At 44.6% G+C, this 13,791-nt stretch overlaps 1 protein-coding gene across 2 annotated transcripts in view; it reads left to right on the top strand.

The window, feature by feature from the left end:
* The window catches only part of MRTFB (myocardin related transcription factor B), a 498,019-nt gene that overhangs the window by 379,567 nt on the left and 104,661 nt on the right, over positions 1-13,791 (top strand). For both annotated transcript variants that reach the window (XM_069647827.1, XM_069647828.1), the window contains exon 11: positions 8,908-9,066. In XM_069647827.1, the coding sequence (XP_069503928.1) occupies positions 8,908-9,066 (159 nt within the window). The remainder of the gene's footprint in view (positions 1-8,907; positions 9,067-13,791) is intronic.

The raw sequence follows: 13,791 nt of genomic DNA, 5'->3' as shown, positions 1-13,791 counted from the left end.
GGCAGTCCAGCCTGAACTGCTAAGTCACATGCCTTCTGCGCAAGACCTGAAGCATCCCCAAACATGTTTCGGCCTTGTTGGGCCTCATCAGTAATGAGTGTCCAAGCCAGTAAGTATTGGTTATAGTTCCTACAAGGCAAAGGGCCTTACAGGACAAATGTAAATTACCTTTCAAGGTTGTAGGCAATCTTGGAGTGGTGAATTGTTTAGTGGACTTGGGCAACCACAAGGAGGCCCCTAGGGTCTTTCACACTAACCATCTGAAGGCCTATGTCTCTAAACCAGAACTGGGAGCTTGCTTCCAGCCTCTGATCAAGAGGAGGAGGAGGAGGGTGAGCCTCTCCCTGATCTCCTCAGGGGAGACCCTTCAGAGGAGACAGTTGAAGGACTCGAACTCTCTTCAGATCTGACTCTGCAGCAACAGGAGGAGTGCAAAGCTCTGTTAAGGTAGTTTGTCTCACTGTTCTCTCGGACACCAGGCTTGAGCCCTTGAGGGCAGCATGATATCCTCACTTCCGACCGTCTCCCTGTCAGAACTAGGGCTACAGAATGTCTGATCATTGACCTCTTGGCTATAGAGCATATACAGGTCCATGGGCTACTCCAGTTGAACTAGTGCCCAAAGCAGGAACCAAGGAATTGAGATTCTGTGTAAACTATAGAGCTCTAACAGCAGTCACGAAGACTGATGCCATCATTTACCAAGGAGTGGACAACCCTGGATCTGCCAAGTTCCTCAGCACATTTGTCTTGACCTCAGGCTATTGGCAAATAGCACTGACAGACCATGTCAAGGAGACAACTGCTTTTTCCACCCCAGGAGGCTTATACCAGTTTAGAGTTATGCCTTTTGGACTAAAGAATGCACCTGCTACATTCCAAAGGATAGTGAACCAAGTTCTGAATGGGTTAGAGGACTTCTGCATGGCATACTTGGATGACATTGCAGTGTTCAGCCCCACTTGGGAAGACCATCTTCATCACCTTGGATATGTATGGCAGGCTCGGCCCATCTGACCATAAATGCTAGTAAATGTCAAATTGGGCAGAGCAAAGTGGTCTACCTTGGACATGAGGTAAGAGGTGTTGGGGCCTTTGCCTAGCAACATACAAGGTGTACAGGACTGGGCCTCCCCCACTACTGAAACCCATGTGAGAGCTTTCCTAGGTCTCACTGGGTACTACAGAAATTGCATTGAGAACTATGGGAGCATAGCTCCTCCTGAATGCCATCTCCTCTCCAAAATTTCCTCAGAAGGTCAGATGGAATGAGGAGTGTGCCAAGGCATTCGCAGGGCTGAAACAAGCCCCCTGCAAAGCTCCAGTCTTAAGAGCTCCTGATTACAACCAGTCGTTTATAGTACAAACGGATGCTTCTAATACAGGGATATGTGCAGTCTTGCGTCAACTGGATGAGCAAGGAAGAGAACACCCAATTTGCTTCATCAGTAGGAAACTGAAGATCCTTGATGTAAGGTGGGCAACTATAGAGTGTGATTATTTTGCCATTGTGTGGTCTTTGAAGAAGTTTAGGCCATACGTGTATGGTTCTACTTTCCGTATTCAAACAGACCAACAGCCCTTGTGATGGTTAATGCAAATGAAGGGGGGGAATCCTAAATGACTTAGATGGTCTATACGCCTCCAATGGTTTGATTTTACCATTGAGCATAGGTCAGGATGCAATCACCAAAACGCTGATGGTCTCTCCAGGAAGTATGAACGACTGATACAAGAGATTCATCCAGGAGTAGATTAAATCCTCCTGTCCTTAGTCTGGGGGGAACGAGTGTTAGGGAGAATTTTAATTTCTGTGCCAATTCCCGTTAACCTTCAAGACCCCCAGCTCTTTTGCTGGACTCTGGACTTTTTATTTTTTACTCCTGAGTAAGTGGGGCCTTTTTCTCACTCACTCATGTGTTTTGCTGACTATGATTTTCTATGTTCCTTACTATTTTATGGAGTCTGGTAAACGCCATAGGCATCTGCTTTTGCATTGTGACACTCAACACCATGTGTGTAGTGCCACTGAGAAGTCCCGTGGACTTCTCTTAATGTTTAAATACATTTTCTTGGGTGAACTACTGTTCCCACGAATAGTAAAATGACCCCTGTCTTACCTACCTATACTTTATGGGTCCAGCACACACCACCCCATGTGGACTGCTGGGGGGTTACCTAGTAATTCCTTTAACCCATTCCTCATGTAATATTTTGTTACACTAACTCACTTGAATGGCTGGTGGCAGTGGTTTCCTTTTAACTACCTGGTGACATGTATCTGCAGGCTGACATCTCGGCTGCAGTGCTGCACCCAAGGGTGGCCCTTTTCTCATTATGGCCCCTGTCTTCACTTTTTGATATTCCTTGTTGGTTAGTTTCTTCAGGGCTTTTACTCTGTTGTTTGCATCAGGTTTGAGTCCTTTGTGTAATTTGCCTTTGCCTGGCTTCAGCCCTGAAGCCCGCCCAGGCTACAGTGTGTCTGGAAAGGCAGGAAGTGGGGGAGGTTCCCATACTTCGCTGTCCTTTTGTCTCTGTGTGCCTGATTGAAACCAGTTCCAATTGGCTGGCTGGCTGGCTGTCCTGGAGGACAGCGATCCTGCTGTATGATTAACAGCCTAGGGCTGTGAATGAAAGGGAACTTGCATAAAAAGCGAAGTTTTTGAGATTAAGAGCAGTGTCGAGCACTGCAGGACAACATCCAAAGCAGAACACGAGAGAAGACGCCAGCAGCACCCTCCTGGACCGCAAAGTGCCTGGTGAAGCCCTGCAGCTGTGCTGACCCTGTTTTCAAGTTGACTGGGAAGACCGGTAAAGGATGACTTCCTCCCTTGGGCTGGTGGGACCAACTAGACCTGAGACAAACTCTATTTTGGCACAACCCCGATTTGCTGCGACTTTCCAAGGCTGTAGAAGCTCAATACCTGGGGTACCTCGACCATCTGTGAGTGCATTGTCTTCCAAAGTCAGAATCCGGCCAGATCTTTGTGGGCATCCAGAGGACCCTACAGAAGCAAGGAATCTGCATCCACAGTCCCCTCACCAGAGTCCAGGACTGAGGGATCGAGGACATTCTAACCAGAGCTTTTCCTTCTTCTTTGGCACTGAGAAAACAGTGCCAAAACCACAAAGAGCCGCTGAATCAATGGAAATCCATTGCTGCCAAGTCCCTCTCTCTCTGGAGTGCTGCCACAGGAGCTCACCAGACGTCCTCCCTTTCCTCACCCCGACCAAGGACCAGGAACAAGGGTCTACTTAATTTCATCGTGAAGGCAACCAGCTGGAACACTTTTTTCATTTTCAAGGTACTGTGAGGATTGGAGTATTTTATCCTTGCTATTTGGGGTGCTTCCTATCTTTGGGAGTGTGATTTAACCCTACACTAAGTTGACCTCAACTTACCTGCATTGGCCTTACAGCTTGCGCTTTCTAAAGGTTACTCCTCTTGAGTTGCTGTGATTTCTCTTTTGAACACTGACTATTTAAGAACCTATTTCTATGAAGAAAAGCATCAGAACATTGACTTTGCCCATTGACTTTGGCTGTCCTGGCTCCCTAAAGGCCTCCTTCTGAACCTATTGGCTTTGGCAGTGCTTGTTCTCTTACAGGTTTTAAATGTTGAACACTTTAATGCTGGGATAATAGACTGCCTGCATCCCTTTGGGAAAATCTAACTGTTCTTATAACGATCAGTCTGTTCTGATCTAACCTTTCCTCCCTCAAAAACTCAATATTGCAAAGGCGATACTATATAAATGTTAAACTGACCTCAAATGATGTCGCATCTGGGTGCTTGAACATGTGCAACATATGAATTAATTACTCACCTGCTTTATTGTTGACTTTTTGAATTAAATGCTACCTTTGGAATTTTACAGCTAATTACTGCTTTTTAAAGAACGCTTTAATTGTGTATAAATACATAAATATGTATTATACATTTTGTGTGTAAGTGTTTATTTGCATACTTATATTTACTGGTTTTATTGCACAGCTCTACAGCTCACATTACCCCTCTTAGGATAAGCCTGGATGCTCAGTCACACTACCAACTTGTGTACTACAGGCCCATTAAAAGATGGGTTACCTAATACCAAGAGTCTTCCCAGTGTAATCCCACGCCAGTTGAACAGCACTAATTCTTCACATGCTCTAAATAGGCGAAAAAGTGTATGCCCTACCACTGTCATTCCATCATTTAAAATGCTTTTGCCACCCCCCAGCCATAAACTGGCTGAACTGGAGGTTTTCCCGATAGCTGTTAGAATAAAACACTCTGCAGAGCTCACTGATTATTGCGCCTGAAACGACTAGGACCACCCTTTCCTTGGCAAAGATATCAAGACTTAGCTTTCCACCATGTGGCTTTCAAACTCCAACATGCCGCCCTGTTTCTAATGCTTAGAGACCACTTGGTAGTTCGCATTTGAAAATGTTCACATAAATAAAGACTTGGCTAACCTGGAGTCTCCATTAACTGGATAGTTTCCTTTCTAATTAATCGCTCGCTTTGAGTACCGGGCATATCAAGTCAACCACATCCCCTAGAATGGAAAGCTCCATGTCAACACTTCGGCTGTCAGCGGATAATAATCTCCTTGGTTCAGAAGTGAAGGATCTCGAGGCCATGGACTTGAAACTCTTTGGTTCCGGGAGTTGATTCAGAGAATTCCCTCCATGTGCGGATTGCCTTTCTAGCTGTGGTCTGATCCATCGCATATCATCCCCGCCACTTATGTTCCAAATGTAAAGTATCCACTATTTTAATAATGACAGTGTCCTGCCCTGGAAACGTCCCTAGCCCCACACATGCACCCAAAAGGTTCTGATGGTCTATTGGAACATGTGAGCAATGGAGCGCCTGGTACCTACCATTGCCTGAGGGCACCCCATGTGCCTCAACAAGATGCAGAGCAAGTCCATGGATTGTCCCAGCTCATTACTAAGAGGCAGCACCTTAAAAAGTCTATTCCAAGTGCCAAATCCTGGATCTGTGATGATGCTTCGAATCCTCAAGCATTTCATGTCGTGACTGGCTCATTTGGAGTGGATTTTGCACAGAAACCGAAGTAGGTTTTCAAATCTAATTGCTATTGGAGCTGTAGTGGGTGTTATCCTGTGTCTTGTGGTTTAGGCACATTAACGTTAACATTTCAGCTATGACTTGGAAGTGTGCACATTTCTTTTCATGAGCTATGCATAGTGTCAGCAACAGTTGTAACTTGATAAAACTAAATCTTGTTTCTTTAGTGATCATTTATTCTTTTGTACATTTAATGAAGATAAAATATACAGCTCACAATAGCTGTCCCCAGTCTACTGTGCTAATCTGCCATTGCCTGAAATTGGTAGCCACCTCCCAGCATTAAAGGGCATGATAGCCTCTAAATGCACCGCAAACCAATAGCAAGATCCCCAAAGTCAGTTTTGTGTGTCTTGCATTCAAAGATAGGGACCTTCTTCTTTTAGCAAGTCTCTCTTCCCCGTGCCTCTGCGACTAACTGGACATCTGCTGAGAGTGTGGCACAGCCCATGCAAGAGGCAACGCGCTGCCAATCTGGTACAATGACGTCTGTCCATTTGCAGGTTAGTTCTAGGTTACATTCCAAATCGATTGCTGAAATAGCCAATATGAACTCTTCCAGCGTAGTGCTGGTATTAGCCTGGCCTTTAAGAGGTGAGTGAGGCTTCTTTGCTGCCTCTGTTGTTCTCTTTTAGTTTGGCCAATGGCACTGGTTCACATCTTCGAACATGTGTTTTCTGAGCATTCTTCTATGTCTTCCCAAACCTGCAAACTCTAAAGGTATTCTGAGGTTTATTTTATAGTACATATAACACATTCCCCATACTGGCCAACAGCAACTCCGTTAAGTTTGCCAGTGGGTAGCAAGTTAAGAACCGTTATTTGCTGGCTATCTGTTTTTCAGTTCAAGGCAGTGTATTGTGTAACTAGATTTTGTCCGACAAAATCACACTCAAGTTGTGATCTGTGGACGACCTAGGCATGAGGTTGAGAATTGTGGAACTCGGAGAAGATATTCTAATCAACATTACTTGTCTGTGGGTAAAGTCAACTTTCTTTTGGACCCTTTCCTTTGGATGTCCGTATTGCACGTCATCCATTAAATAATATGATCAACTAAGTAAATGCATTAACTTTAAAGGCCGTTTGAGTGGAAATTGACACATTTTAATTGGTGTCTATTTCTTGTATGTGCATAAAAAAGAAATGTGCACAAACACGGTGTCTCCATTTCTACTTTAAGAAAAACCTTGCAAATTAAAAAGGCAAAACCTTAGTCAGAAAAAATGGGCCTTCCTTTTGAATAGAAACCTCAGTGAGGGTCCCTGCGTTTCTGTTTCTCTGTAGAGCAGGACCCAAGTATGAGTATAAGGCATGGCCCAGAGTGACTTGTGCATCTGTCTGTATGAGTTCAGCTGATGAACTTCTAAGAGGACCCCGAAATCTGGTAGGCACCATGTTAGGGGTGTTTGGAATAGTAAGTGTTCTTGCGGGACCTGCAAGTGTCCTTTACCCTTTGCAGGCGCAATGTACAGGTCACATTTGGTAATTTTTGGTTACGAGTCATTCCTATTGAACATCGTGTGTTGTCACTAAAATGTTGGAAGGTTAGACAGATGGCAAGTTATCTGTACCACAGTAGTCTGTGCACCAGACTTCCAGGTGTTGTTGTACTGTCTGTGATGGGACCAGGGAGCACTGAATCTTTGTATTTATTTTCTGACGTATTTGCATACGATTTGATGGTGAGGCAGACACCTGGATATTCGCTTCCTTCGGTGACATGTTAGGCCTGTCTTTATTCTAAGCAGGTCCTTGCCTGGTGACGTTTGTGGAGAGACGTGCCTGGCTCGGATGAACATCTCTACTCAGCCTCCTCATCTCCCTTGATGGAGAAAGTTAAGAGTAATCAAGGGCGAACAAATCCAATCTTTACGGTAAGAGTTAAGTGCAGTCAAGTCTTGAACTGAGAGAGCAGAATACAGAATTGGAAGGTGAACGGGCAAACCAAATAAGCATGCTTGATTGCACAGTTGGTCAATATCTACCCGGAAGCTACACAGGTTGTGGCTTCCCTTCAACACTCCCCGTCAGATACTTTGGAAAGGAACACCGGGGGCAACTAAGTTTCCTTTCCAGAGCCACTCGCCATGTTTTCGGTGTGAGCTACGGTGGTGCGGAATCCACTGTAACTGATGGAAGTCCTATTCACAGAGCCACGTGAGAAGGTCCCCACTATTCCAAAGGCTAAGGGAGTTTACGCTTCTTCCTGAGGTCTGCTTCCACCCAAGGCCCAGCGGTTCTTGCTGCCATTATAAACCACCTCCTTCTGGCAGGAGATCTTAGACGCTGCAGTGAGGTCCAGAGGGAAAATGTAGTCTCAGGTAGGTAGAGACCCTTGCTTTGACTTTGGATGTCCAAACTCTGGCCCATATTGATCTGGGGGTGCTCTCACTCGCTCTCTGTGCATTATTGTAGAACTCTGCTACACTAGCTGTGTCTGTGCACAATGATTTCTTCTGCTGTGATAAACTTTCTTTTCAAAAGTTGGGGGATACAGGATAGGGCAGATACTTTTTGGATAAAATATTCAGGGTTATTGGTTATTCAGCGTACTTCTATAAGAGATGAGAAATGTTTTTAATTTTACATGTGCTTCCGTTTGATGCCTTTGTTTTTGCTACTTCGTCTTTCTGGTGCATCTTTGACAGAAGGGACACTTTAACAGTCACTGATTGGTCCGCTGCTCCCTGCCAGCTCTATTAGCTGTAGCTATATTGCTACAGATCCCATCCCATGCTCATGCCTTCGCTGCCAGTGAACTAAAGACTTCCATGCAGGATAGTCTGATCCTGCTCCGGCTCTCCGGCTAAAATACCCTGACATCAAATCCCCCAATCTCATCCCTAAATTGGAGCTCCCTTTCTCTGTAAGGAACTTCTGGGGAGACGGCGAGTACCTGGACTTGCATGGGTTTATTGGGATCATGGCCAAATCTTTGTCTAGAGTTAATTGTGTTGCGGGATCCAAGCAAACGTCTTCTGAGCACACAACTAACAGTGCTGTCATCAAGATCCAATCCCATTGAAACTATCTGGCTGAATTAAACTACAATGCAGAATCAGTTAATTAAAGCCTTAAGTGAGCCAGTATAGCTTATATGGCCGGAAACCAAGTATCAGGTGCTGTTTGCCACACTGGTTTGTGTCCCGGAAGAGAGCGAGCCATCCCATAGCGTGCACTGCTGCCACATCCTGCTGCCCGGATGTGCACCCTCCTTGGACCCCACTCCGAGCCTAGTTATCGGGACAAAGGTGTGGCTGGACACTCCAGCGTTCATCTCCTCTCCACCAGGAAGACTGCCTGGCCGTGATAACGATTACCACCTCCCCTGCAAGGACTTCCGCTTCATATTCATGTTCCGAAGGCTTCAATAATAAATATGTATGCATTTGTACAGCTTTTCTACTGCACCTTTTTCTATTTTATAGCATAGAGGTCAATTGTTACTGTTGCCCTATCTTGACGGTTGCCATTTTAGCGAATGCAGAAGGAAAAAAGGCCTCATCTCCACCTTACTCTAAACCACAGACCTGCAGGTTATACAGATGTCTCAGCTGTATAGCTTCATCACATAACAGGAATATTGTCTACCACTGCAATGTAGTAACGGACCATGTTACACAGCACTGGGTTCCTGATTGTTGCCTGCCTGCTTATGGGGGGTGAGGTGTGTGTGTGCGTGCTATGTGTGGCCGTGAATGCTAAAGCACAGTGATCTATTCATTTTCATGGTTTTGTTGGACCATTTAAAGGCTTCATTATCTGCAAGGATGTACAACGGGAGAGCAGTGCCTTTAAAATTGATTCTTGTTGTTTTGTAGGCCAGGCCAAATCCAGGCATTCAGACGCAAGCCAAAATATCCTCTTCTCCGTCATCGACTGGGCCGGAGCAGACTACAGCATCTCGGGCGCAATCTCCGCCATCACTTCAAGACACGTTTACACAGCACATGCTCGGCCAGAGCCAGCAAATGAGAAAGGTCTGTAAATCCTATTCAGAATCTTGAAATATTATCTATAAATTTGGATTGAAAATAGACAGTACAGCAGCGTGCTTCATGCTTTATTGCTGTTTATGGCTTGGTAACCGTGCTTCTCTCCATAGGATAGTCGCTCTGAATCCATCTGGCATAATTTCCCCAGAATTGATTTAAGGTCGTCTTGCATGACCCAGAGCATTAAATGGGCAAGCCCTTTTAGATCTCCGGAAACGCCCTTTTTGCTCTTACTGATCATCTGATCTGGAGTTTCTGGTGATACCTCCTTTCAAACCGGCAAGATTGGGCGAACGAGCTTTCAGAGTGCTGTGGCCCCACTTTGGAAGGAGACACAATTGGGACTATGCTGCAGTAACGATCTCTATTTCTCTTATAGAAATGTGAAGGTTTGCCTATTATAGATCAAGGTGTCCTTTATGGCCTGGGGCTGATGTAGATGTCGAGCACTGCTGGACCTAGCAGAAAAGCTGGTCATATCGTCAGGCCAGCACAATTCCAGAAGCCGCAGCAATGCAAGACTGGAAGTAAAAGATGTCAGATGAAAAACATGGACCTGTCCTTGTGTTTTGTGCTTACACTTGGGAACACCATCCCAACAAACCTCTGCACAGCGTCATCGCTCCTGCGGGTCAGGATGGACCCTGCTGTTTAGGGAATTCCTCGGATAGTTCATGGAGTGGTCCACTCTCGCCCATATTCTGGCCAATCCCATGTTGATCCTCTTTGGGGCCTCTCAAACATTGAGAAGTGCTCCCTTTCTTGCTCGCTAGTGTTGCACTATGCCTACCATACAAACATACATTTCCTTCATTACATCTATATTTCCTTCCTCCTTTGTTGCCTTCTTCCTTATTTATTTCCGTCTCCGTCCTTCTTTTTCTCTAGTCTTTCTTTCTTTTTACTTTGTCTCCATCTTTCACTCTACCCATCTTTTATTTTTGGTATTTTTGTTTTTCCTCCTTGCTTCCTTTATTCTTTCCTTTGCTCTTCATTGCCTTATTTCTCTTTTCTGTTCACTTTTCTTGTTGAAACTTAGTAGCTATGCTCCACCACTTTAAACTTTCTTGCATCCTTCTGTTTTACTGACCTTGTTCTTGCTGTCTTTCCTTCCCATTCCATCTGTCCTTTCTTTCATTGTTTCTTTCATTTCCTTTTTTTCTGTTATTCCTCTTTCCTTCCAGTCTTTCTTTGCCTCATTCTCCTTTTCCCTTCTCTCTTTTAATGTTTCAACTAACAAAGAAAAGCTACCTTGTTTCAGGGTTCTCCATCTGTTGCCATGTGTGCTAATGAAGGATGCCCCGAAAGATCTAAGCAACTCGAAATCTGTGCTGATCCCTTTTTTTAAGACCAGTCTCAGTTGTTCTTAACTGTTATGATACAACAATCCTGTAACAGCCCTTCCTACAAATATCAAAATCTTCCCACTCCTCTTGACTAGAGAATTGTAATGGCTGGCAGTATTACGTCGAACAGCACAGTGGCACATGCTACAACTACATTTTTTTTTTTTCGGTTAGTGCTTATGCCCTTTTGGATATCTTCAGTGACTGGACATATATTCTCTGTATCGTTTTTATTGTTGGTGTGTGAGCGGCTAAACCAGCGTATAACACCATCCACCTTGTATGGGAACCCAAGAGTGAAACCAAGATGGAGAAAAGAGATGACTAGATGGATAGAAAGGGAAAAAGAACGAAAGGAAGCACATTGACAGGTGGAATGGGTGAAGAGAAGTAAGAGAATAAAGGAAAGAAGGAAAAAAAAGAAACAAAAGGCACTCAATGAATGAAAGAAAGTTAAGGAAAATCTGTTGAAAGGAAGAACAAGCAAAGAGATGGATGTATGGCTGAAAACAAAGGAAAAGAAAAGTAGCAAAATAATTAATGAAAATACTGAAAGTGAAAATAGAGAATAAGAATAAGGAAGAATGTTGGGGAGAATTCTCATAAATGTGCTAATTCCCTCTACCTTAGAGCCCTCCGGCTCTTTTGCTAAACTTTGGGACTTTGAACTTTTCATTTCACTGTGTTTTCTGTGTTTATTTCTTTGGTTACGGAGTTTTAGACAACTCCATAGGCATCATTTTTTCATTTGTGTCACACAGCACCTTCAGTGCAGTGACACAGGAAAGCCTTTTAGGCTGTCCCAAGATTTAAATATCTTCTCTGGGAAACATTAGTTTATCCCAAAAATTGAAATTATCTTTACTAGTCCTTCCAAATTCCTAGACCCAGCACACACTATCTTACCATAGAGTGCTGGAGGAGTTACTTAGTTTCCCCTATGTCTAGAAACTCATGTAGCGGTCAAATGCTACCCTTCCCTCTCAAAATGGCTGGTGGCAGTGATTTTACAATGAACTACCATGATTTTTATCCCAACTGCGAACACCGGTAGCGTTAAATCGCAGGAGCTATGTTTTTCAAGATGGAGTCTGAGCCCCCTTTGTTTAAACAGGTGTCTTCTTTTTTCGCCATTTCTTTATGGAAAGGTCCTTCTAGAGTTTGTCTCTGCGTACCAAACTAGGTTTGGTCCCTTTGTTCCTACGCCTTCGGCGGCTTCAGGACTGAAGACAGCCTCTGGCGCCCGAGTGTCTGGGGGGTGCAGGAAGTGAGGGAGGTGCTCGAAACTCCCTGTGCTTAGTCTCCTAGGAGACCCAAACACACTCTGGCGTGATTGGCTGCCTGACTGTCCGGCAAGTACAGCCACCCTGCTGGGTGAGAGGCAGCTAGGCTGGAATGAATGGGCGGAAACTGGATAAAAGGCGAGTCTCTTGGCTTGGAAGGCAGAGTCAACCACTGGAACAAAAGAACCGAAGATGAGCTGGAAGAGGACGGCTGCAGCAACTCCTGGACTGTTGGTTTGCCGCCCGGTGAAGCACTGCTGCAGGTCCAAATCGCCAAGTTCATCTCGACAGAGAAGCCCTTCAAGGACAACTTCTCCCTTTGAGTTGGTGGGACCAATCAACTTGTAAGCCACCTCGATACCATTATCGGAGCTGGTTGTATTTTTCCTCAGAGTGCTGCAGGAAACCGAATAGTCAGGGAGAAGGACACCAGTTTGTGTGCTTGACTACAGCTACCGGAATTGAAGATTTGCCTTTGCCAGCTTTTTAACCAGTCCCAGTGCAGTGCAGGAGTCCCCAGACGTCCTCCCTCTTGTCCCCACGACTGAGGTTCAGGAACAGCGAGATCTGCAGGAACTGCCAGGAACAGACGTCTTCAGCTGCATCCTTTTCTTCATTGTAAGGTACTGTGAAAACCCGACCGAGAGAATTTACCTCTCCCTGCGAAAGTGCTTCAAACTTTGGCAACTTGCAGGCCTAGTCAACTTGTGACCCAACATATGAATCTTTCTTTTACGAACTATTTCTGAGAATTTTGGCAAAGACTTTTCCGTTTAACTTCCAAAACTGCTTTATCCTATACAAGACTTTAGCCTATTGACTTAGGCCTAACCTATTGCATTGAGTCAACTCCTCTGGTGAACTCAAAATATTTGCACTGTTTAAGAGTAACTGTAATATTCGTTTTATCAACTTGTGCTTTTTTGCTCCTACTTCAAATGCTCTGAATGCCATTTTGCTCCTCCTTCAAAGTAGTTTAAATGCCTCCAGAACCTGATATTGTGAAGTACTGAAGTATATTTTTGTGTGATATAGATTTCTTCCTTCTATTGAAAGTTTTAGAACTGACTGTGAAATAAATTAAAAGTATTTTACCAATAAACCTTGAGTATAAGAGTCAATTTGAATAATTGTAATTATAGACCTCTGTGTAACATCCTTACAGCTCACATTCCCTCTTGAGATAAGCCTGTCTGCTCAGCAACGCTACCACAAAACTGTGTAGTACAGACATATACCAAAGGTTGGTTTTGCTTACACCTGTAGTCCTAGTTGTGTGGTCCCAAAGGGTATTGCATACAAACTTTGCCCAACACAGAAGACAAAAGAAAATTTGAAAGATGGAAATATGATCACAATATCGGTGCAAAATAGCACAGTCCATTTAAGCAATATAACCTCAGGGGAGGGCATTACCTGACTGGTAATGCCCCCCTCAAAGGGTTAGATTGCTATTGGTACCCTGGCATGTTGTACCGGGGTACTAATAGTGTATTTTTCTCAAGTTGAGAAAAAAACTGCAAAAAAATGCCTATCGGGGAGAAGGGAACTATGGGTAATCCCTTCTCCCTTTCCATGGCGGCCATTCGGGAGTTGCAGATGCGCCAGCGAGGAAGAAGGAAACACAAGGTAAGTGGGGGTGGGCATGTGGGGCCTAAATATGTGGAAAAGCAGGGTGGGGCATGGGGGCGCGCAGGGGAGTGCACTTACCTGATTTCCGGCGAGGGGAAAATGGCGACCTCCCATTCTGAGGAGACTCGGAACCGGGTCTGTACCATCTGGTAAAGACACCGTTCTGAGCCTCTTAATGGGCTGGAAGGGTTGTCACAACCCCCTAGCCGGGTACTAATCCAGAATTGTATCATTGTACTTGGAGGTATGTTTCAGTTCTGAACTTGTGTTCGTTTTTGATACTTGGCACCAGCACTGTGGAATGGAGGTGTTTTTGTTGGGTCGGGCGATGTTTGCAGGTTTTTTTTTATTTTACTATTTGTCACTGTGCACCCTTTGTCCTGACAATTATTCTGAACAGATGTATAACTGAGAAGCATTGGTGGATCGACAGATCCGGTGATGAAAAT

The sequence above is a fragment of the Ambystoma mexicanum genome, chromosome 2q (genome assembly GCF_040938575.1).
Source record: "Ambystoma mexicanum isolate Mex_15411 chromosome 2q, UKY_AmexF1_1, whole genome shotgun sequence".
Taxonomy (NCBI): Eukaryota; Metazoa; Chordata; class Amphibia; order Caudata; family Ambystomatidae; genus Ambystoma; species Ambystoma mexicanum.
The sequence above is the reverse complement of the archived record's forward strand: the minus strand, read 5'-3'. Positions and strand labels throughout refer to the sequence as shown.